The 23,830-nt window shown below is 59.3% G+C and overlaps 1 protein-coding gene across 4 annotated transcripts in view; it reads right to left on the bottom strand.

The window, feature by feature from the left end:
- Positions 1 to 721: 721 nt before the first annotated feature.
- PDE2A (phosphodiesterase 2A) overlaps positions 722 to 23,830 on the bottom strand; it is a 373,783-nt gene continuing 350,674 nt past the window's right edge. For all 4 annotated transcript variants that reach the window (XM_065596463.1, XM_065596471.1, XM_005292199.5 and 1 more), the window contains 17 exons: positions 23,626 to 23,665; positions 21,919 to 21,982; positions 19,873 to 19,951; positions 19,287 to 19,464; positions 17,181 to 17,293; positions 16,369 to 16,446; positions 15,649 to 15,771; positions 14,791 to 14,861; positions 14,060 to 14,182; positions 13,313 to 13,400; positions 12,222 to 12,269; positions 11,684 to 11,758; positions 9,743 to 9,842; positions 8,885 to 8,997; positions 8,057 to 8,095; positions 7,448 to 7,554; positions 722 to 5,794 (listed from right to left, as the gene is read on the bottom strand). In XM_065596463.1, coding sequence (XP_065452535.1) covers positions 5,566 to 5,794; positions 7,448 to 7,554; positions 8,057 to 8,095; positions 8,885 to 8,997; positions 9,743 to 9,842; positions 11,684 to 11,758; positions 12,222 to 12,269; positions 13,313 to 13,400; positions 14,060 to 14,182; positions 14,791 to 14,861; positions 15,649 to 15,771; positions 16,369 to 16,446; positions 17,181 to 17,293; positions 19,287 to 19,464; positions 19,873 to 19,951; positions 21,919 to 21,982; positions 23,626 to 23,665 — 1,668 coding nt within the window. In that variant the 3' untranslated portion in view covers positions 722 to 5,565. The remainder of the gene's footprint in view (positions 5,795 to 7,447; positions 7,555 to 8,056; positions 8,096 to 8,884; positions 8,998 to 9,742; positions 9,843 to 11,683; positions 11,759 to 12,221; positions 12,270 to 13,312; positions 13,401 to 14,059; positions 14,183 to 14,790; positions 14,862 to 15,648; positions 15,772 to 16,368; positions 16,447 to 17,180; positions 17,294 to 19,286; positions 19,465 to 19,872; positions 19,952 to 21,918; positions 21,983 to 23,625; positions 23,666 to 23,830) is intronic.

A 23,830-nucleotide genomic window follows, 5' to 3' on the forward strand; every position in this document is an offset into this window, starting at 1 on the left:
CCACACCCTTCGCTCTTTTGTGCTTGCAAATGAGCAGAAGGATGGGGGCACCTTGCGTGGGTTTGCTGACAGCTCTTGCTTCATTTGCAGGAAAGAGTTCAACTAGAAAAGGGCCGGGCTGGGGGGAAAACACGCTTATGTACGCATGTAGGCTAGCAGTGGTGGCGTTCTCTAAGGGTGAAATCAGACTAGCACATGTTCTATGTACCCTCTGAGTCCCAGTGCCTAGATATGCACAGGCCTTACACAGGGGTGAATTTCACCCTCTGTTTTTTCTTACACATCTCCAGTGGAGAAACAAGGGATAGATTTCACCCATTGATTCCCCCCCGCCCGCTTTTCCAGCGTGCCACCAATGGACAAGTCAGACCCTTAGAAACCATCAATAAAGCCACGTTGCCGCGAGTTTACATACACCATCAACTTTGTTCTTCACGCAGCGGAAGATGGAGCGTCGATAAATAATATCCCATTCCCGAACAATGGCTATAATACAATGGGGTGGATAGAAATTAATCACAAGCACTGCCAGATACAATCGAATGGAGCGTAACAATCAGAGCAAGCTTTGTTTTCAGGGTTGGGGTTTTTTTTTTTTGCCTTTAGGGGTTTTTTAATTTATTTTTTTCCAATTTCTCTGCTATCTTCCCCTCTGCAAATACTTACAGTTGTTCTAAGAGGGATTGTGGTAGAAAGAACTAGACGTACTCCTATACAAAGCTATCAGCCAACATTCACGTTTAGTAACGACACAAGGTCCTACAGAGTATTTTATACAAAGCATCTTTCTAAAGGCAACTCTGAATAGGTAAGGCAAATGAATACATGTTTTCGGTTAGCATCCTTGTCTTCAGAGTCTCCCGCTGTTCCCCACATACATCAGCACACACGACAGATATTCAAAGAAACATACAATTAAAAAAAGACCCCGAGGAAAACCTGTATGTAGCCCAAATCCACAAGGAATTCATACCCACAGCACGGGCCAATGTCTGGTCGCTGGTTGCTGTGCAGAGCGGGTAGGGATGACACCCGTGTGTACTGCATGTCACTGAAGACCAGATGTTCCTACATTTACACACTCCAGTGCTCAGCCACGCACAGGATCCGGACAACCCTGCCCTTCCTCCCCAGTTAAACAGTCCAGCTGCTGATCACACTGATGCACTTTGGTAGCCCTTTCCGTTTGAGGCTCTCAAAGCCTGAATAATGGTTCCAGCCTCAGAGCAGCTCCTGTGAGATAAGGGAGTCACGGATGGGGAAACCGAGGCACGGGGCGAGATTAAGTGATTTGCCTGAGGCCGCGCGGTGAGTCAGTGGCGAAGCCAGGAATAGCATCCTCCTTTAGGATGCAATCTGCTGCTCTAAACACCAGCTCCTTTTTTCTCCCCATGCTGAGCGCTGCTCTGGGATGGAAACCTGATCTCCAGGACCGTAAGCCCCAGCCGCTGTGTTTACCGGCAGGGCTGTTTCCAGGCCCGATGTGCTTCTGCTTGGGCTTGCCCCCATTTTACAGCACTGCAAATTCCAACAGTCTTAGATTAAACACACACGGCAGCGCCTACCGCTCCTCGGCCATAGGTTTTAAAGCCAGATGGGACCACTGTGACCTCCCACGTAACGCAGGCACTCAACACTCTTGAGCCGCTCAGCAGTGAGCATGCCTCTTTTCTGGGCAGGGGCATCGTCCCTTGCCACAAAACATTTACGTAACTCCACCCCCCAGCCGGCCCCCCACAGCAAAGACTCCGGCAGCCCCGTCGGTGTCGGATGGCTTTGGTTGAGGTTTGCCAGGCTCGCGATTTCAGCAAAGCGAAGGGACCCGCTTTGTAATACACCCCTCTGGCCTGCTTGTACCTCCGAAAAAGGGTTTTGCTGGGACTTCGTGCAGTGGGCTTGAGCCAGTGTAACCCACACACCTCCTGGGTGTGGTGTTCTGGCCCCTCTAGTGGCACCGAGACCCCTTGGCGATTAATGCGTCTGCTCTACAACCTTCACCAAGAGCCAGGTTGCTTCTAGCTCGTGCGGGAGAGTCTCATGCACTAAACTCCAGAGGCCCCAGGTTCGATCCTGTTGGTATTACACCAGCACTCTGCACCGGGTGAATTTCAACCCCTAGGAACAGCCACCGTTGATTCATTTGGATCAATGCCGTTTGCAATGCTGGGGACCCCTGGGCCACACTAGCCTCCCTCCATGTTTTGCAGTATCATTATTGGGGGAAGAGCCTGGGTTCTCTGGACTTGCTACAAGAAAAGACACGAGCAGCTGATGCCACCTGGCCACATTCTCTTTGGAGACTCTTCTCCCTCTCGATGGTGCTCTCCTGTAGCTCTCTTTGTCTGGAGGGACTGCGTGGAGAAGGGCAGCAGTTAGCACACAGGGGCCTAGGCTGGAAAGGGCAGAGCTGAGGGAGACCTTGGATCGGGGTTCTGGTCTGTTTCAACTCAATGGGGCCAACCCATAAGCCCAGATCTGGCTCTAAACTTCCCTAAAGTTTGGAGCTCTTCAGCGTAGGGTGTTTATCTTAGGGCCATCTCTCATACAGGGATTAGAGACAGTCCCATCCGTCCATCAAATCCACCTCACCTCAACCACCGTCCTTCTGCTCCTGCTTCTTGGTTCCCATCTAAGGGCTGGTCCACACTAACCCCCCAGTTCGAACTAAGATACGCAACTTCAGTTACGTGAATAACGTAGCTGAAGTCGAAGTACCTTAGTTCGAACTACAAGGTACTTACCGCGGGTCCACACGCGGCAGGCAGGCTCCCCCGTCGACTCCGCATACTCCTCTCGCAGAGCAGGAGTACCGGTGTCGATGGCGAGCACTTCCGGGATCGATTTATCGCGTCTAGACAACACGCGATAAATCGATGCCAGAAGATTGATTGCTTACCACCGAACCCGGAGGTAAGTATAGACGTACCCTGAGTTCCTCACCCTCTGCTGATGGCCCTCGAGCACCGCTAGTGGTGGCAATTATGTCATCACCGCACGGAGCCGTTTATGCCTTCAGCTGGGAGACCAAGAGGCACCTGGCCTCAGAGATCCAAGACCCTGTTCCCATGCAGACGCCCCTTGTGAGAAAGACTCAAGCTGAGCGTGCAGAAGACAAGTGAGAAAGCAGCAGACTGGCCTCTCCGCAGAGCGTATCCCGGGGGGAACAGCCGGGGCGAAATCCTGGCCCTACTGAAGTCAAGGGCACAATCCCACCGATTTCAGTGGGGCCAGGACTCCAGCCCAGGCCGTTAGGTCTTTTCCTAAGAAGGAGGAACAGCCCCGGGGCTCTCTACACTAGTGACTGCTGCGATTGGCAGGGGAAGATGACGTGGGAAAGGATTTAAAGGCCCACACGGACTCCACAAGCAGGCCTGTCCTCTGATCAGTAGCAAACGAAACCTGCAAGTGCTTCAGCACCAAATGTCCTCTTGAGTGAGAACATGGGACCAGTGGAACCAGGCCGTGCAGGAGACAGGGCTCTGTCCCATCTGTTTCCCTGAAGGCTGGGACAGCCTCCCCCCGGTGACAATCATTTGCTCAGCAGTGAGGCCGTCTGCCAGATGACGATTTGTCCCTCAGAGTCCACGGGCAGCTGGGACGCGCTGGCCACACCACCGCAGTACTGGCCTAGGGGAGAATGTCTGTATTTCCTGCTTTCCTGACGATGAGCTGAATGCTTTGCTGCAGCTCTGCCGCTCATGGGCCCTAGACCTTATGGAGCTCGAGGATTCAATCTGAATTCAAGGCATATAACGGGGAAAGTGCCAGGTTAGGGTCTGTGATTGCGATACCTGGGAGCTGTACGCTCGCTAGCTGACGCGTTTCTCTCTCTGCTGCATTCCCACCATCCCCCAAGTCACTTAGACCTAAACCACTAGCCCAGCGGGTGCAGCCGAAAAGAGACTGGCGAGCGTGTTAATAAAAAGGCCTGAAGGAGGCTTAAAACCCCACCAGCGTCCGTAGAAAACGCTGCCCCCAGCACATTTCAGATGGCATGTGTGACACATGCCCTCTGGGTTCTATGTCCAATCTAGGCCTCTAAATATTCTCCGCGCTGGCCCGGCTAGACAAGGTGCAGGTGGCCCGTGCATCTGGTGAAGAGTGCAGTGTGCTAGCTGGCTCATCGCTCTCTGGCTCTGCACCATTGCTCAGGGAACACAACTGCTCAGGGAGACATCGCTGGGCAGAGCCCTTCTGGAACCGGCCGCACCCTGTCGAGGGCAGCCGGGGTGCGTCTGCGTGGGCGGCTGCTGGCTCGGCTGGGTATTTGCAGGGCACACTTGGGTACCGGGACCGTCTCTGCTAAAGCATCCGAAGGGCTCATCTCAAAAGGGCAGGTTTCAATTACAAAGGCAGCGATGGGCCAAGATGTGGGCGAGGGGGAAAACGCTCTGGGTTGACGTCAATGGACGTGCGTCTGCTTACACCGGGTGTGGCTCTGGCCCCGTCTGAGTTCACAAGCTGGCAGTGCTCATGCACTGGTGTTCCTGCTCAGCACATGCATGGATCAGGGCCTGCCGACTCCAGTCTCTCTCCTCCCCTGCAGTGTCCTCTCAGGACAGGTCTCCCCGTGGGATGGCTTTGGGCTCCTCTCTGGATCTAACCACCCTTCCCCTGCCCTCCCGCAGCACTCAGGGGCAGGCCTCCTGGGCGTGACAGCAGGCGGCTGGCTCTGGATCCGAGAGCAGGGAGGCTGTCGTTGGGAGGAGAGCCGCCGTGAACCTGTGCTTGGGAGTACGGGACCCGTCACGCCCGACTGCCTGGAGGTCAGAAAAACGCATTGTGCTCTCAGCCAGACATCCCCGGAGCAAAGACCCGCTTCCGCCGGCCCTACTGCTCTGCGCCCGCGGGTACGTTCACGAGGACGAGCCACACGTGGTTTCTCCCCGGCCATTCGTCTCTGCCACCTCGGGAACATTTCCGCTCTCCTCTGCAACTGGCCCCCTCTCCTCTCCGTCCCCGCCCGCCGGCACAGCTCTCCCCTATCCCAGCCTCACGGGCCAGGGAACTCCCCCGTTCAATAGCCAGGGTTTGCAGACCTCTCCCCCCACCCCGAAGCAGCCAGCGGCGAAAGTCCTCCATGTCGATAGGCTGTGAAGTTCGGCTCTCAGGAGGGCGTGAGGCACGAGATCCTGGTCTGGGACGCAAGGGCAGCTGTGCTCTCCCCGGCCCTGGCGAACCCCCTTCCGTTCCTAGCCTAGACACCAAGCCCTGCAGCACCGAACAGCGCCGGTACCCGTACAGAAGGGGAGCGGGGAAGCAGGGTTCATTTCAGTGTACAGCAAAAGGAGTCCAAGGAATAATGCCCCCCACCCCGGCATCCACAAAAGCAGGTGGGTGAGTGTCCCGAACAGGTGTGAATCAGAGCCACTGTCCCACCCGCGGAGCTAGGCACGGCCTGGGGGGGGGGGGGGACCGGGGCTGTAGAGAACGCACTGGACAAATAAGGATTTCTCCAAACCGGCTCCCTCTTTCCTTTGGCTCCAGGAGAAAAGGGACAAAGAGTCGCTGGGTTTGTCGCTCCGTCACTCCCCTCCCCGCCCCCCTGTCGCAGTGAGGAGAACCTCATTGCGCCACCGTCTCCATGTGCCCCTCCGTGTCCAGGCAGCCGTTCATCTTGGCGCTCTCCCTGTCCATCCCCTGCAGGTCGTACTCCTCGTCCAGGAAGTCCAGCGAGTTGTTGCTGGGGAGGCCCCGGATGGTGAATTTGTGAGACACTTTGGTCCACTGCTCCCGGTTGCTGGCCACCCTCTCGTACAGCTCGGCGGCTCTCGGGAACAGGTCCTGGAGCAGCCTGGGGGACAAGGAGAACGCCTGTCAGCAGGAGGGGTGGAGAGCCATCGCCCAGGGGCCGCGAGCGGGAATCGGGGGCCTGCCACGCTCCACGCACCCTGCCAAGGGCTGGCCGGAGCGGAGAAAACAAATGGGCAATGAACTCGAAACAGCCACCTGGGTGTTACAGTCCATAACAGACACAGGAGGCAAACGCCGGCAGGGTTAGGGCCCTGGCCAGGGCAGATACCTGGGCAGGGAGAGCCAGCCAGCCTTCCTACTCCGGCTTCACCCAGATCTGGTCACTAATAGCACCAGCCAGCCCTTTTTATCTAGCCTGCTGAGTCCTGATTGGCCTCTGCCTGCTCCTGGCCCTTTTAGGCACCAGGAGACCAACTCTCGCTGGTTCTGCCTGCAGCTGACCATGGGAGGCCCTTCTAGGCAACCGCTGGAGGCCTGAACTCGCTGCTCTTCTCTTCCAGCTGGAGATTATCTTAGGGCGGGGCGCACTGATGAGGTCCCAGTTCCGGGGGGGACACACACCACCCGCCAGACAGTGCCCAGCGAGGCTTGCGCCAGGCTCCGTCTGCCCTGGAGCTGAGCAGCCCCTGCCAATGGAGGGTACCAGGGATCGCAGCGTGTCCTCCCTTAGGGTTAAACAGGAGCTGATGGCCCGGGCGTGCGTGTGATTAAAGAGAATCCAATGCCCAGGGCTGTGTGTGGGGCGGGAGGGGGGGAGGTGTTGGTTAAACAGGATCTGATGCACAGGGTGGTGTGTGTGTAGGGGTGTGTGTGTGTGTGTGTGTGGTTAAAGAGGATCTGGTGCCCAGGCACGGTGTGAGAGTGTGTGTGAGAGAGTGTGTGTATGGAGGGGGGGGTGTTAAAGTGGATCTGGTGCCCAGGGCTCTGTGTGTGTGTGTGTGTGTGTGTGTCAGGGCTGTGTGCGTGAAAGAAGGCTCTGTGTGTGTGTGTGAAAGAAGGCTCTGTGTGTGTGTGTGGTGTGTGTGCGTGCGGCGTTGCTGAGCTCCATGCAGCGGCTGCCTGTGTGGGCGCTGTTCCTGCGCTGAGCCCTGCCCCCCACCCCAGGCAGCCGCCCCTGGGACTCACTTGTAGATGGGCATGTGTGTGTGGGTGTATGTGTGGGTGTGGGTGCATACGGCGGGGAACTCACTTGTAGATGGGTGTGTTTGTGTGTGTGTGGGTGCATATGGCGGGGAACTCACTTGTAAATGGGCATGTGTGTGTGGGTGCATATGGCGGGGAACTCACTTGTAGATGGGCATGTGTGTATGTGTATGTTTGTGTGTGTGTCTGTGTGGGTGCATATGGCGGGGAACTCACTTGTAGATGGGCATGTGTGTGTGTATATGTGTGTGTGTATGTGTGTGTGGGTGGGTGGGTGGGTGCATACGGCGGGGAACTCACTTGTAGATGGGCATGTGTGTATGTGTATGTTTGTGTGTGTGTCTGTGTGGGTGCATATGGCGGGGAACTCACTTGTAGATGGGCATGTGTGTGTGTGTGTATATGTGTGTGTGTATGTTTGTGTGTGTGTCTGTGTGGGTGCATATGGCGGGGAACTCACTTGTAGATGGGCATGTGTGTGTGTGTGTGTGTATATGTGTGTGTGTATGTGTGTGTGTGTCTGTGTGGGTGCATACGGCGGGGAACTCACTTGTAGATGGGCATGGCGATGTGCTCCATGAAGCTGATCTGCAGCTCGGGGATGTAGGCCTTCTCCCGGTCCATCATCTCCATGGGGCGGTTGCCCATGGCTTTCTCCTGCAGAGAACAGGCAAAGGGGCGGTGATCCCCGCAGTCCCTGGCTTCAAGCCTCCCGGCCCGGCTCCCTCCTGCCTCCTAGCCAGCAATCCCCGGCCCGCATCACCCTGAGCCAGCCTGGGGCTGGTTTAGTCTCCTCTGGGAGCACACAGCCCCATGGATGGAGGGTGCAGAGGGCCAGCCGAAGGTCTGGCTCTGCCTCCACCTGGCCCGTGTCTGGTGCCTCCTGGGGGCGTCAGAGTGAGAGGCTGGCAGGTGATTCACGGTGGAGAGCAGCGCTGGGCTTTTTAAAGTGGCCTGAAGAGCCACAGCGGAGCTGAACCCAATCTGGGGGGGTGAGGGGGAGAATCTTTGGCCACGCCACCGTCCGCCTGAAACACGGGCATCAGACACCCTGGCGTGAGAGCCAACCTCCGCGCCCTCTCGCTGGAAATGCAGCCCCTGGCCCGCAGCACAGGGTGGCCTGGGAACAAGCCCGACACAGGGGGATTTAGTCACGTACCAGATCTCCCTGGGAGAAGAACTCCTTGTAGATCAGCTCCTGTGAAGGAAAGGCCACGGATCAGAATCGCTCCATGCTAGCTCCCGTATCCCCGGCTCTGCTTAGAGAGAGACTCGTCTGCCCACACAGTGCTGGGCACCTCCTGTGAGACGCGGGGCTCTCAATCTCACTGGCATTGCTGGCGTTTTAACAGATACGGCTCTAACGATTCGAAGGGACGTGAGGAGGGTCTGCAGGGCTCGGAAGGGACGAGGCTCTGCTGTGTAGCTCGCCTCACCGGGCCAGCGCACTCAGAGCAAGGGGCTGAGCAAGCTAAAGGAGACCTTTCCTTACGCAAGGCAGGTTTGACCTGTGGAACTCACTGCTGCAGGAAGCTTCCTGCATCCGTCAAAGGCCTGCTAATGCTCTGCCCACTGATAAGGCAGGACAGCGATCTGGCTGAGCACTCCCATGCTCAGAGCAGAGGATGAGTGCCTGCTGGGAGTGGGAAGGAGCGCTCTCCATGGGGAGCACTGCGCAGCTGGCTAGGGTAACGGTGGGACTTGCTTTGCCCATCTCTCTGGCGCTAAGTGCTGGCCACCGAGGGGGAGATGTACTGGAGCAGATGGACCTAATGTGTGATATTAGCACAGAGATTCGGCTGCACCCCAGTTGTAGGTGGCAGCTCGTACCAATGAGCACAGCAGCCTCCCCCCTTTACTCCTCCAGGGGGCGCTGGACCCCTGGGTACCACATTCGAGTGTGACTGGGGGCACTGCCCCAGTGGAAGGGGCTTGAGCCCCCCCTAGGCGGAGGGGGAGGGGCCAGGCTGGCCCCGCTGGTACTCACCGCGATCTTCCGGGTGGTTTTCCAGCCCTTGGTCTGGTCCGAGAGGTCGCAGGAGGTCATGAGCAGGCAGAGCAGCAGGCTGTGGTGTTGCCTGTTCTCCGGGTCGTAGCCCACTAGGCAGGGGGAGAAGAGGGCCGAGCGCTGAGTCGCCGGACGCCAGCGGGTTAGATCTTGCGCCGCGCTCCCGTGGTCCCAGCCCCGGGGCCGGCGACCCCTTTCCAGCGCCAGCCGGCTGGAGCCCGGCGCGCGCAGAGATGGAAAAGCTCTGCCAAACCGCTCACGCCCAGATCCTCCAAGGGGGCTAGGTGCCTAACTCTTCTCGGCGTCAGGGGGAGTTAGGAGCCTTTGAGGCTGATGGGTTGGATTTCCCTGGATTACTCTGGATTCCCCTGGGTTGGGCCCACTGCCGGGCCGGAGGACTCCAGGAGCCGCTCCCAGGTGCCTGCCCGACAGGGACAAGGTGCAGCTGGAGTCAGCATCCCCCGGCATTCGGGGGCCTTTGCACCCCGCCCGGGGGCTCAGTCAGGCCAGCGGTGCCCTGGCACAGTGGAGCTGAGGAGTGGTACTGCCCCCCAGTGGTCGCACAGGAGCATTACAACCTGCCGATTTCAACTTCCACCCTCAAAGCGAAGCGGAGGACCACTGGGATCCGCTGCTGGTTCTAAGCCCAGAGCCCGAGACGTTTTCCTGTTCTAGCTGTAAATCACACGGGAGCCCTCAGATGGCTGCTGGCCGCCCTCCCAGGGACGGACTCCAGACTCCCGGTGCCGGGATCCAGGAGCGTTTGCTAGTGGCCGGTTTCATGGAGCAAATGCCCTCCACTCTCGCCAGTGCTGCCAGCGCCCCGCGGGCCTTTACCTTCCGCCATCTTCTGCAGGTCCTTGAAGATCCGCAAATGGTGAGCGAGATCCGTGGCCAGAATAATGTCCCTCATCAGATCCAGCATCCTTTGGTAATCCTGCAAGGCCAATCACACTGCCCCTGAGTGCCACGTGGCTCGGTGACCTCGCACCACGTGGCCTGATCGGCACAGAAAGGTCAGGGGAGTCAGCCAAGGTCACCAGGACGGGGAATGGGACCAAGGAGACTCAAGTCCCCATGACCTGTTCTAACCACTAGACCACACTTCCTTCCACCTCGCAGCCCTGTGGCTTTTATCCAGTGGAGTCCACGGCTGGGTCAGGGGCTTTGTTTAATCAGTGAGCGTTTCCCCTGGAAGCAGAAACCCTTTTCGGATGGAAGACTCCGCGGATCCAGGAGGAGGGAGGCATGGCTTGTCCGAACCTGGCACAACGTGTGTCACTGCGTCTGGACAGGCGATTTGCCGAAGGAACCAAGGAGCGAAGCCCAGGCCGGCCCACACCTCTGGGAGAAGGACTCTGTCTGGGATGTGAGGTGCAGTGCGTGGCTGGCCCTTCTCACCCGGACAGCAGGGCTCTACTCCTGAGGGGGCCCCTCAGGAGGTCTCAGCATGTGCCTAAAAGCCAATAGCACCACGTAATCGGGTACAGTCCGGCCCGGCTGGAGTGCCAGGGTGTGACGTTATTGACATAAACTGGGACCGTATAGATCATTGTTGCAACCAAGGTCCTGTAGTGGCACCCAAATCTTGTATAAAGGGGGTTAAATGGGGTGTCTAGGACAAGGTTATGGTTTACTGGTTATGATTATGCTGTCTATATGTGTGTACCAGTTTTGTAGTTGAAGTTATGAATATTGGCTTTATACTGTCTGTATGGCAAACTTATGCTATGCTTCTGGGTGACATCCCAGACAAGCTGAGATTAGCTCTGCCTAGCCTGCTTGATGGCCCATTAAGGACCATCAGCTATACAATGGACCCATTGAGAGAAGGCAGATACGCCTTGTAACTCAGCAAAGTATTCAGGGACTTGCCCATGTGACTCCAGACTCCATTTTGCTGTAATTTTCCACAGTAAGAACAAAGAGGTGTTCTTACACCTGGAAAAGACTATATAAGGCTGATGCCTCATCTCCATCTTGTCTTCAATCCTGCTTCATACCTCTGGAGGAACTTTGCTACAAGATGAAGCTTTGAACAGAGGACTGAGGACCCATCCCAGCTGGGGATGTATTCCAGAGACTTGATTTGAACCTGCAGTTTATTCCATCACTGCTGCAAGCCTGAACCAAGAACTTTGCCATTACAGTATGTAATTGATTCCATTTAACCAATTCTAACTCTCATCTCTATCTTTTTCCTTTTATAAATAAACCTTTAGATTTTAGATCTAAAGGATTGGCAACAGCGTGATTTGTGGGTAAGATCTGATTTGTATATTGACCTGGGTCTGGGGCTTGGTCCTTTGGGATCAGGAGAACCTTTTTCTGTTACTTGGGTACTGGTTTTCATAACCATTTGTCCCCGTACGAGTGGCACTGGTGGTTATACTGGGAAACTGGAGTGTCTAAGGAGATTGCTTGAGAGACTTGCGGTTAGCCAGTGGGGTGAGACCGAAGTTCCCTTAGTCTGGCTGGTTTGGTTTGCCTTAGAGGTGGAAAACACCCCAGCCTTGGGCTGCAACTGCCCTGTTTGAGCAATTTGTCCTGAGTTGGCACTCTCAGTTGGGTTCCGCCAGAACCGCATTGTCACACAGGGGATCCGGTGGGTCAGGAGTGAGGGGCCTTGGACACAGCACAGATGGGACTAGCCAGGCTTGCTGTGGGGCAGGAGCAAGGTGTGTCACAGAACAGGCTGTGGGGGGGTCTAAGGCTGGACTAGCAGGGGGCTGCATGTCAGGAGAGAGGGGCACCGGCAGCGAGCTCCGCCCCACTCACCTTGCGGGAGAAGTGGTCGAAGATGTTGCAGCCGTGGGTGTTCAGGATGGCGATGGCCTGTGCGAAGTGGTGTCTCTGAGGGGGGGAAACCGAGGCACGGCAGGGAGGGCTGTATTAGTGAGAGGGCTCCACCAGGGGGCAGCACCTCCCCATTGGCACATGCACCCCCCGCCCCGCTCGTAGGGACGAGTGGGGCAGGACTCCCCGCGCCTTACGGCTGGGCTGTGGGGAACGTACGGAGGGGGCAGGCAGGGGCTTTCCCTGTTATTCCACCCCCCAGGCCTTGGGCTTTCCCTAAGCTGCCCTCTCTCCTTGTCCCCGGGTGAGGGAGGAGGTGATGGGGGACTCCATGCCCATCTATCCATGGCCCCCACACCTGGGGCAGCCACCCTGCCCCACTGCCAGCATGGAGCTGCAGAGACCCCCCCCCCGAGGCTGAGAACTGCCGCAGTTGTTTCACTGGTGAGCTAGGCAAGCCGCCGCCGGAGTGCGGCAGGGCGCGGGAACAAGGCGAGGCGCGGGGCAGAAGGCGTCTTACCTCCATGACGGAGCCCTCAGAGCTGTAGAGCGCCGCCAGGACGGATTTCTGGAAGACAGAGGGGCACCGAGTGCGGTCGCCAGCCAGGGGCGAGCGAAGGCGTCCGTCTCACTGGAGCTTTAGGGTTAGTGGGGGCTGCAGCTGGGCAGGTGCCCCCCTGCCACGGCTCTGACAGCCTCCCAGCCCGGCCCCAGGAGGGACCCAACCCTGGGGCTGGTGGGGTTTGGGACCAGGAGCCCCTACAGGTGCAGGGGGCCGAGATCGGCTGCCTGTGTCACATGGGGTCACAAGGGGGGCGGGCACACTCCGTTGCTATGGCCCACGGGCTGTATATTCCCCGCCCCTCTGCTCACCGGGGACTCAGTAGCAGATCCCCTTCCCAGAGAACATTGTATGGGGTGGGACTGAGAGCCGGCGCCAGCCAGAGGCGCTGGCCCTTGAGTCTCGGGGGCTGGAAGGGTTTCCACCCTCCGAATGGGAGGCCGGTTCCCCTGCGATGTAGGAGTGATCTCCTCGAACCCGCACCAAGTGACTGGAGCGTTTCTAGCCCCCCTGCCTCGCGGTGGGGCTGGGAGCCGGAATCACAGGGGAGGGAGAATCATGAAAACGCCCCTGAAGCTCATTCCCGGGCTGGGGGAGAGTCGGGTTTTGGACCAAGGTCTGGGGCAGTTGGCAGAAGCCAGTGACGGACGAAGCCACACGATCCCCCCGAGGGCTGGGCAGGTCCTAGATACTTGGCTCATGGCAGCTGCAGTGTTCCCCGCACCATGTCTCCCCCTGCCCTGGAGGGGCTGTGGGGATATGATGTCACCTCTTGTCACTTTACGTTTTCCTTTGCTTAGCAACATCGGCCGAATGTTCAGATAAAGGTCCCCGGGGCTTTGGTACCCCACAACGAGGTGTCCTGGGAGCCCGACCCCCCAACAGCTTCATCTCCAGCCCCACTGGGGACCCAAAGCCCTGGTGCCCAATGGATCTCCTGTAATCCCCCGGCCTCACCGGCAGATCTCCTGTAATCCCCTGGTCTCACTGGCAGATCTCCTGTAATATCCCAGGATTACTAACAGATCTCCTGTAACCCCTGGCCTTACCGAAGCCACCTGGAAAGAGTTATTGGTGCCTCTGTGGTCCAGGTCGTGACACATGCAGGAGACGAACAAGGCGAAGATCTCAATGTCTCTGTGGAGAAAAGGACTCGCTGAATCGCGGTGACGAGGGATAGGAGGGGCTCTCGGGGCAACACCTCCTTCTCTCGGGGGCCAGCTCAGCCCATTCTCTGCAGTGACCTCTCCCGGCTGACGGGACTTCGGCGCTGGGACCGTCCAAACTAGCCTCACTTCTGCAGCCCCAGGCAGGCAGCCACATTCTGGCGCCACTGAAAGTGTGGGGGGGTCCCCATTGAGCTCAATGGACCTACTCATGCCAGGTGCAGGGATCATTCCGTGCACCCACTTCTGGGCTGGAACACTGCAGTTGCACGCAGGGACATGACGGTTTGGGACAGGAAATGAAGAGGAGCAGTGCATTGTGGGAATTCAGTGTGGCACGGCCCAGGGCCAACCCCCTGACTTGTGCAACATGCCGTGGGCAAGCGGTGAGAACCCGTGTCCGCTGGTGCACCCTGGAGAGCGGCGCAGCGCCCCCTAGCACCACGTCAGGGAACTGGGCTGATGGGAGACTCGAGGGGAGAGCACCACCTACTGAATCAGCGGGGGAGAGGGAGTGGTACAGATCGCCCGCCCCGCGGAGCTGGGAGAGCCACAGGCCACGGGGCCAGGGGTGCAGAGCCGGGGCGGGGGGAAGCTGGGTCTCTGCAGGAGCTGTAACCATCCACCTACTCCAGGTATTTGACCAGCTCCAGGTTCTTGTAGAGCAGGTAGCAGAAGTGGGAGACGGAGAAGGCGTGCATCCAGTTGTGATAGGGCGGGTCCCGGTAGCCCTTCCTCACCATCAGACAGAACCTGGCCAGAGCAGGGAGAAGGGGATGAGAACGCAGCCGCCCCCGGGGAGCCGGCGCTCGGCTCTGCACTGCCCCCGTGCTCCAGGCAGAGAACCCCTGGCAGGCTGCAGGGCAGGGCACTTCCACCCTTGAACTGCCAGGTCATGTCATAGACTCATAGGACTGGAAGGGACCTCGAGAGGTCGTCTAGTCCAGTCCCCTGCACTCAGGGCAGGACTAAGTATTGTCTAGACCATCCCTGACAGGTGTTTGTCCAACCTGCTCTTCAAAACCTCCAGAGATGGAGATTCCACCACCTCCCTGGGCAATTTATTGCAGGGTTTAACCACCCTGACAGTTAGGAAGTTTTTCCTAATGTCCAACCTAGACCTCCCTTGCTGCAGTTTAAACCCATTGCTTCTTGTGCTATCCTCAGCGGCTAAAGAGAATAGTTTTTCCTCCCTCCTCCTTGTAACTTGAAAACTGTCGTCAGGTCCCTCCCCCCAGTCTTCTCTTCAACAGTCTAGACAAACCCCTGGTACCGCAGTGCCGGGCAAGAGCACCCCCTGCTGGCCACAACCTCCCTCCCAGAGCAGCCAAGCCCCCGCGCCGAGCAGCGAGCGAGCTCACCTGGCTAGCGTCTGGCGATCCATTTTGTAGTTGTTAATGAAGTTCATGTCCTGCAGCATGCTCAGGATGGCCTGCGGAGGGAAAGGGAGCAGAGAGCTGGCTGAGAGGCTGCGCCCGGGCACCGGGCTGGCGCTGAGGAGGCCAGGCTGGGCATGCAGATAACCCCCTGCACCCCTCTCGGCATTCATAGAATCAGGGTTGGAAGGGACCTCAGGAGGTTCTAGTCCGACCCCCTGCTCAAAGCAGGACCAACCCCCACTTTTTTTTTTTTTTTTGCCCCAGCTCCCTAAATGGCCCCCTCAAGGATTGAACTCACAACCCTGGGTTTAACAGGGCCAATGCTCAAACCACTGAGCTATCCTTCCCCCCCTTGGGGGGCAGGAGCCACATACGGCACAAACTCTCCCCCAAGCTGGCGCTGACGCAGCGGTGGCTGTCAGGCTCCCGTCCCCGGGTGGGCACGGGGGGCAGGCAGCGATGCCAGGAAATCGTATCGACGCCTTGGACCCGAGGTGGGATTGGAGCGCGGGGCACTCGTGTTAAACCAAGGCGAATGCAGCTCCTTGGCGGGCAGATGTCCCAAGCCAGGGCCAGATCCTAGCCCAGGCTGTCTCCGGTACCTACCTAGAGCCCATCACCGTAGCATTGGACACCTCCTGGATTTCTCCTAGCGCCCCTCGGAGGCAGGACAGGGCTACAGACACTGGAGGTACAGAGTGATCCGCCCATGCAGCCACGGCAGACCCACACCTCGGGCGCCCTAGGCTAGCGCCTAACCCCGGCTCATCCCCCCCTCGGGGAGCTTGGCTGCCAGATGCCATGGGCAGGACCCTAGACGCCAGCCCCGGGGGCACTCACCATGGGCGTGTCGTCCTCGGGCAGCGAGCGCGGCGTGTAGGTGAAATCGGCGAAGCGATAGTCGATGCTTTCCACGGGGCAGATCCCGTCGCTGAGTAGCTTTTTGTATTCCTCGTCCGAGACCTGCAAGGGGAGCCCCAGGATGGGCTGTTAGCGCCGGGGGCCGAAGCCTAGGCCTGGCGGAGGAGCTGCAGATGCAGGCCGCATTCAGCCGGGCACGGGCGCCCAGTGCTGCCCTGACAGCCCTGTGCTGGGCTCCTCTGTTCACCAGGTACAGCCTGGGCAGCAGCGGGGCTGGCGCAATGATCTGACCCGGAGGCAAGAGAGGTTCCTGCGCCACAGCCCATGCTGCCCCCTGGCCTCTCTGTGGAGCCTGCCAACGTGGGGGCCAGTTAGTGCCATCGGGGTAGTCAGTGCGCTGCTGCTCTATCGGGGTAGTCAGAGGCTGTGACCTGGTTACACTGGGGCAAATCCAGAGTTTGCCCCTAAAATGCAGCCAGCTCTGGGGTGGAGCACGGCAGTAACGCTGAGTGTGAAGCAGCCTGTAGGCAGGGGAGCGCAGACTGGCCCCTCCGGGGGGAACTAGAAGGAAGATGAGCCAGACACCCACGGCGTCACCCATCCTCACCCACAGCTCAGTGCGGCTCCAGGGCTGCGGAGACGCAACAACCAGCCCCATGTCCCCAACCGGATCCCTGGGGAGCCCCCCCACCCTCTGACCTTCATGTGGTACATCATCATTTCATTGGCCACGTGGCTTCGGTACTGGGCTTCGTGAACCTTCTTGTAGAGCAGCGACTGGAGGGAGGGAAGGAGAAGGCGGTCAGAGCCCGGGCGGACGGGCTTCTGCTGCCCTTGGCTCTCCCGGGGCCTCAGCTCCCGCCCCGTGTGCTCAGCACGAGTCTTTCCAGGAACTCAGGCCTTTCAATCTCCCTAGGCCTAAGGCACGCAGCGCTGGGGTGCGCCTGAGCTCCAGCCCCCCGCTCCCCCGACCTGAGCTCACGCGCACATGGCCAGGCATCGCCTTCCACCTCTCCTAGGGTGCCGAGAGGTGACAAGATTCACCGATGACCCAGCGTTATTTAAGGCTCGGCTTGTCACTTGTAACTACGCTCCCCTCTCCATGTACAGCTGAAATGCAGCTGCCTCTGGGGTGGAACCCGACAGACAGTGTGCAGCCACACAACAGCTTGGGACAGGAAGGGAAGAAGAGTCTGGTGTCCAGTCGCAGGGAGGCAGAACACAGGCGAACCCCGCTCTGTGCTGAGACAGCAGCCTGGAAAGCATCATAGAGGGCAGGCGGTCTGCAAACGTCAGGCTTGGCTGGGTGGGGGGCAGACGCTGTTGGGAGGTCGCTGGGTCCCCAGCCTTCCCCAACCCACTGCATCCAGCTTTCTCCAGCAAAAGACTTGGGGAGCTTGGCAGCTTCGAAGGCTGGGCCCGTGCCCAAGCCACCGAGAATCCGGCATGGGAATCCACCCCTCCTCCCCCGGGTGCTGGACCCACCCACGTGGGGCAGCCCCCCCGCTTACGTGGGCGATGCTGATCCCGCAGTAGATGGAGAAAGCCGTGGCCAGGTCCTCGTCGAACTTGCTGAACCAAGGCCCGTTGATCTTGTTGACCAGCTCTGCCACTCCGATGACCTCTGGAAGAACAGCGAGAGCCCAGCGTACCGACGTGACGACGCACAGGGAAACCCGGCTGCCCTGGGCTCCCAGCCATGTTCTGGCATGGGTCTGCCCAGGGCGCTGGTCCACAGGGGTTGGGGCTAGGACAGGGGGAGCCCATCCCTCCCACCTCGTGCTCTAGCGACCTACAATCCCCAGCATTGGGCGAGCAAGTTGAGTTGGGAGGAAAGGTCAAAGCCCTGCGTGAAGCCAGCAATGGGGTGCCTGGCCAGAGGGTGTGTCCCTGGATGGGGCACCGTGCGTCATACAGGGGTTGGTGGGGAGGCCAGCGAGGGGTTAAGCAAATCGGGGGGGGGGGGGGAAGAGTGGGGAGCACCACTGCCTGCCCTGAGGATTTGCTCCCCATGGCTGCTTGCAGACACTCTACGGCCGTCAGCAGGGATCGAACCGGGGACATTCAGAGCCTGCCTCTCCCACACCGCCCAGTCAGCTCCAGGCTGCCATAGTGGGGCTGGCACTAGAGGGTGACATGCCCCAGGCGTGGGGCTGCAGGGGAGGCAGCAGGGACTGACCGGCTGCTGGCAGTACTGGTGGGGGGTGTTTACCGACAGCATCGCCGGGCCGCTCGCCCTGGGTGGTTTGACTCACCAATATCACAGAGCCCCGAGGGCATCCCGTGCCACCCTCCAGTCCCACAGGGGAAGGGCCGAGGCCGCCTGGCCGCTCACAGGAGGGCCAGAGTGTGATCCCGCTGCAGTGCAGCGGGGGATGCAGGATGTTAATGCGGGAGCTGCCACTCGCCCCCCGGAGATTGTCACTGCCGGGCCGGGCCAGCGTACGGTGCCAGGCAGGGAGCCCTGTGGCCGGAAGCGGAAGGCCGAGTGGTTTCGTTCGGCGAAGGGCAGGAGTTCAGCGCATGGCGCTGGGGGTCACTTATCAACGTGACACCCCACGAAGGAGCAGCAGCTGGGCTTCTCCTGGGGACACCTGTGTCTACAAGTGTCTGAGTGGGGCCAGGGGACTCCCAAGCACCAACCCCACGTTCTGGGGCTCCTCCCAGCTGGGGATCTCAAAGCACTTAGGAACACTTAGTTAAGCTTAACAATTAAGTTCCCGGTAAGGTGGCTACATAGACATGGGCCAGAACCTCAGCTGGTGTGATGCGGCGTAGCTCTGCTGACTTCCATGGAGATTTGCCAGTTAACACCCGCTGGGGATCGGGCCCAGATGTTCCGACAGGTGGGGAAACTGAGGCACCGGCTCAGTGGCTTGCCAAGGGACTCGCAGTGGGTTGGTAACAAACCCTCCTGAATCCCAGTCCTGTGCATTAGCCATGAGCTCACCCTGCTGCCCGAGTACAATGGGCTGACATCAGGCTCCATCCAACCTTCGGGGTGTGGGACTCTCCCCCCAAGGGAAGGGCTGGGGTCTCCAACGCGTGCGGCACTCAAACAAGACTTAGGGCAATTTAACTTCACTCCTCCCTTCTCACAGCCCGCCCCGTGACAAGGGTCAGTTCCATACTCGTTATCTGAGGAGTGGGGAAACTGAGGCACGGAGCTGTCACGTGCCTTGTCCAAGATCACAGAGCAGGCCATAGGGGTCCTGCTACCACCACTAGAGCGGGGGTCCCTCATCCTCAGCACCGGCGGCGAATTAATACAGAGGCTGCTTCTTGACCGTCTCTCCTTCCCTTCGTCTCCAGCTGCTCTGACCCATCGCCAGGCTCCTCTTGGGAATGAGGAGCCAGGAGACTGGCGGAGGCAGCTGGAGACACGGCGGAGTCGGCCGCGCAGGGGCCTCCGCTGGATCCCAGCTTGGGGAACGCTGCTCTAGGAGAACACATGGCCAGGAACCACACCCTGGCGACCAAGCTGGGATCTGATGGGTCTTTGCCCTTGTGTGGCGTCTAGGGAGGCGGCATCGAGGGAGCGCTTTGCCCAATGCCCGCGTGCCCTGGCAGCGCCCGGGGAGCTGCACCCCGATGCCCGGTGCTGCCCAGGTTCTCACCATGGCTCTCGTTCTTGATGGGGAAGCACAGGATGTTTCGGGTCCGGAAGCCGGTGCTGTCGTCCACCCCCCGGTAGAAGAGCGGGTGGGAATAGGCGTCTTTGATGTTGAGGATCTTCCCCGTCGTTGCCACGTGACCCGCGATGCCCTGATCCGCCGGGATGCGGATTTCATAGCTCTGAGGGACGGGATTGACCGAGACGTTGGCCCCATGCTGCCCATCTCCGTCCAATCCTCCGTCCTCCCGGGGCTCAGGGAACCACCTCCCATCCCCATCTCCTGGGATTCAGTCCCATCTCCCTACCTTGCACCCTGCCCCTCGCCACCTCCATATCCAGTCTCCACCCAGCCTCCCTGTCCCGGCTGAGTCGCCATCTCCCGGCCCTCATGCAGCAGCGCCCTCGGCCTGGCCTGGAGACCGCTCTCCTCCTCATGACCAGCCATCCCTGGTCTGGAGCGGGTGGCTCCAGCTGATCCCCTTGGCCTCACCTCGTCCTTGGGCCCACTCCATCCTCCCGGGTCTGCCTACGCTACCACCCGCAGCTCCCTCTGCTGGCGAGCCCCAGGCCCTCCCGGGAGGGCTTACCTCGTCATCCACCACGCCCCCGTCAAACACCTTGGCCACCAGCTCATGGCTGAACGTGTCCAGCAGGAAAACGGAGCATCTGCAAGAGACAACCAGCCGCTCAGTCAGATTTCCACAGCAACCAGGCAGCCTTGGCCGCAGAGTACCATCCAGTCCCGGGGCAAAGCCCATGGAAGGCAGCGGAACAACTCCCATTGACTTCCCTCGGCTTCGGACCAGGCCCACAGCCTCTGGTTAGCACATCTCCCCTTTGGATTCATTGATCCAGTGCCCCACCGTGAGACTAGGGATTCCCTTGATCCCGGCTTCTGTGGTCCCTGGTGATCCCGTGGCATGAGGGGTTAGCCCCACAGTTCTGGCTACATTCCAGCTGGGGAACAACATTCGGCTTTCCTCAGTTTCCCCTACTCTCCCTTCCGGGCAAGGTGTTCTTCATCTCCTGTCCTAAACTACGCAGTGCTGTTGGGCACAGAGAAGCAGCTGCCATATTCCACCCCAGAGGTGGCTGCATTTCTGTGGTGGACAGAGATCCTTTTGGATAGATGTGAAACACTTTGGGTCCGTGTTGGATAAAATTAGCTGGTTTGCCAACAGCTGCATTATGTAGGCTTTCCAACCCTCCAGGACTGACCTGGAGTCTCCAGGAATTAAAGATTAATCTTTAATTAAAGGTTATGTCATGCAATGAAACCTCCAGGAATACACCCAAACAAAATTGGCAACCCTATTTGGGTGGCATATTCCTCTACCCTGGTCCCTTCCTGTGGCTATTCTCGTGGATAGGGGCTGATCTAGCCCTCTGCACTCAAAACAAACAGGAAAATTAAAACATTTAAACACCACTTCCTGTTATATTTACAAATGCAGACACCTGAGAAGGAGAAAATTAAGATTGGAAGTGTGTAACCTTAACTGTGCCCCCCTGGGCCATGTAACCTTAACTCTGCCCCACAGGCCATGTAACCTTAACTCCAGCCCCCAGGACACATACCCCTAACTCTGCCCCTGGAACATGAACCTTTAATGTTGCCCCTTCCCCTTGTGCATCTGCATCACTGTGCTGCAGTCGTTAGTCACACAATCATGTTCTATTTCTCAGCTGTTATATTGCACCGTAGGAGTCTCTCTCTGGGACACAAAGCTGCATGCAGCAGAAGCCAAAGAAAACACTTCTTCCCTGAGCCCTGCGAAGGGTGCGTGTGCCTGAGTTTTGCCCAGCCCTAATCTTTGCAGGTGCTTGGGCTATTAGCCTGTGGGCCGAGCCCGTGTGAATCAGGCCCAGCGCTGCCCCCCAGGGCCAGCCTTGGGAGTGCAGGGTCAGGCCCCGTGTTTGTACCTTTGTGGGGCTGGGAACCTCGGGTAGGGGCTTCCATGTGGCTGTGCAGCAGGTGAGTGAGCCTGGCACACTCCCGGGCTGGCGACAGCAACCCTCAAGCCCCTTAGGGGTGGCTCTGCTGCCTCTCCAGGGCACAGGGTAAGACGGGACTGGGGCGTGATCGTCACCTTGTTCCACGTGATGCGCTGGAGGGAGCAGGCAGCCGGGCAGCTGCGTTCTAAGTGCAAGCCTGAGCCCCTGGCCTGGCCAGGATCCAGCCCAAGACCGTCCCAAGAGAGAGCCACGTCGATCAGAGAGGACAGGGCCTGGCCTCTCCTGAGCCCGGGGGGATGCCTGGAGCAGCAGCTCTGCCGGACCTGCTCCGATTCACGCCGGGGGACGCGAGAGGAGAGCCAGGCCCCATCTCCATGCTCAGGAAGTCTGCAGGTTTGCTGCCCTATTGGGGTGTTGCACGGGGAGCGAGCGTGAGGGGGGGGGGGATTTGCACCAGGGAGCCGGAGATCAGAGCTGTAAAAATAACCAGCGAGGAGCAGCTTTCCCACAGGATCAGCTGTTCCCAGCGCATGTCCCAGCCGCAGCAGAGATCCAGGAACGTGATGCCAGTGTGCATGCACACCTGGCCTCCTTGGGAGCAGGGGGAACCCAAGGGGCACCCAGCCTGACTCCCCACCCCCAGGGTAACGCCTCGCGCAGAGCAGCCGCTCACTCACATTTCGGCGTTGCTGAGATTCCGGGCTTCCGTGATGATCTCCTGGAGCAGCACCGACACATCGTCTGCGGGGGAGAAGCAGATGGTTTGGCAGCTCAGACCAGGCCCAGGCAGGAGGGGCAGGGGCAGGGCGGCTGTGGGGACTGGTGAGGGGACACAGAGCCCCTCACCTCTAGGCCTGAGCCCCCTGACGCTGAGCAAGAGGCCTCTCCAAGGGACGGCTCCGTGACCAGAGCTGGTGGCCTTGGGTCGTGGCGCATGGGTGTGACACCCCAAAGCAGGAGCTATGGGGTTAGGCCAAGGTCCTGGCCGTCAGCCCCATACCTGAGCCCATTGCGAGGATACCAAGCTGCGGCTCTGTAGGCTGAACACGCCAGGGTTCTAATCCCTGCCCCAATGCCAGCTCCCTCCACAGCCAGTCACTTCCCTGCCCCGTGCCTCAGTTTCCCCATCGGTACCGGGGACAGTGCCTCTTACTTACTCTGCAGGCCGTCTGGGAGGCTTGGCGAGATGCTCGGGGGATGAAGGAGGTGCTACATAGGTGGTGCGAGGGCCAGATTCTACTCGCCATGACACCGGGGTAAAGCCGGAGGGATGTCAGTGGGGCCCCCTGGGGTCACAGGACCTAGCCCTTAGCACCGCTGTACAGCCCTTTAACATGGCCCTGGGGCCCTGACTCCATCCCTAGGCCTCTGGACACACGGACGTGGCTATTTGCCTTGTGGCTGCTTGAGCGCCCAGACGGAAGAGCACTAGGTGCCGCCAGCCCTCCCCGGTCAAGCGCCCCGGCAGGCTTCGCCCAGCCCCTGCTGCCGGGCAATCATTTATCACAGCCTCACACGGCCGGCGTCTCTGCCAGAGTTGGCTCTGGGGGCTGGCTCCGACGAGCCCTGCTCTTTGTGGGACCGTGTGCGCGCAGCAATCCGGCTCGGCCTTATCTACACCGCCTGCGTGTACAGCCGCGTCGCGCCGCGCCGCACCTCGCGGGCCCCACCGGCCTCGGAGAGGAGCCGAGTGAGGATGTCTGGGAGCACACAGCCAACTGGGGGCAGCCGTGCGAGAGCTGGGGAGGGGACGCCAGCCTGCTAAGCAGCTAACTAGACGGAGGCAGGCAGGCCTAATGGTTAGACACTAGCCTGTGACCGGGCACTTCTAACTTCCCCTTCCCCTTCGTTACGATGGGAATAGGGCCCATCGTGAAGCACAGAGACTGTGGCCAGCGTCTCCAGCCCGTTGCAGAGCTTGGGGCTGGCCGTGCAGTCAGGAGCAGGGCAGAGCCGACCCTCGCCTCCCCGGATGTTTAGAGCTGGGGGGAGAGGGGGCTGGTGAAACAGAGATGAAGGGCAGATGGAAGGAGAGCTGGCCGGGGACGTCTTTGGGGAGCAGGGCTGAGTCTCCAGGATGTGAAGGACCGATCGTTGCTACCAGCTACAGCGGCTCCGTTAGCTCAGGCCCTGGGAGCCGTATTTCGGAGCTGAGAAGACAGGGCCGTGAGCCCTCTCTGAGTGATGCATGCAGGGAGGTTGCCGTGGATTTGTCATAGGGGCCTGTGTCCACTAGGAATGTGGCTTCCCAGCGGGCCCCCAGCCTGGCCCCACCAAACCTGGGCCAGTTGAATGTGCAGACCTAGAGACGAAGGCCCAGCCGGCCCATCAGTGAGTCGGACGCTAGCAGTACGTGGCCTGTAGGAACAGAAAAAGCCACCTACCCAAGTGCGTAAACAGGTTCTTAGCCACTTGCAGGAGCGCCTGTGGGGGGGAAAGGAAATCTGGTTATCTGAGTTCATTAAAGGAGTTAATTAGACAAGTCTGCTCCCCTCCCCCACCCCGGGCTCAAGACCAGTCACCAGCCAAAGCTCACTTCCGTCTTCCTGCTTGTGACCTCCGCAGTCTGCTATAAATCCCCACGTTTCT

The sequence above is a fragment of the Chrysemys picta genome, chromosome 1, assembly GCF_011386835.1.
Source record: "Chrysemys picta bellii isolate R12L10 chromosome 1, ASM1138683v2, whole genome shotgun sequence".
Lineage (NCBI taxonomy): Eukaryota > Metazoa > Chordata > Testudines > Emydidae > Chrysemys > Chrysemys picta.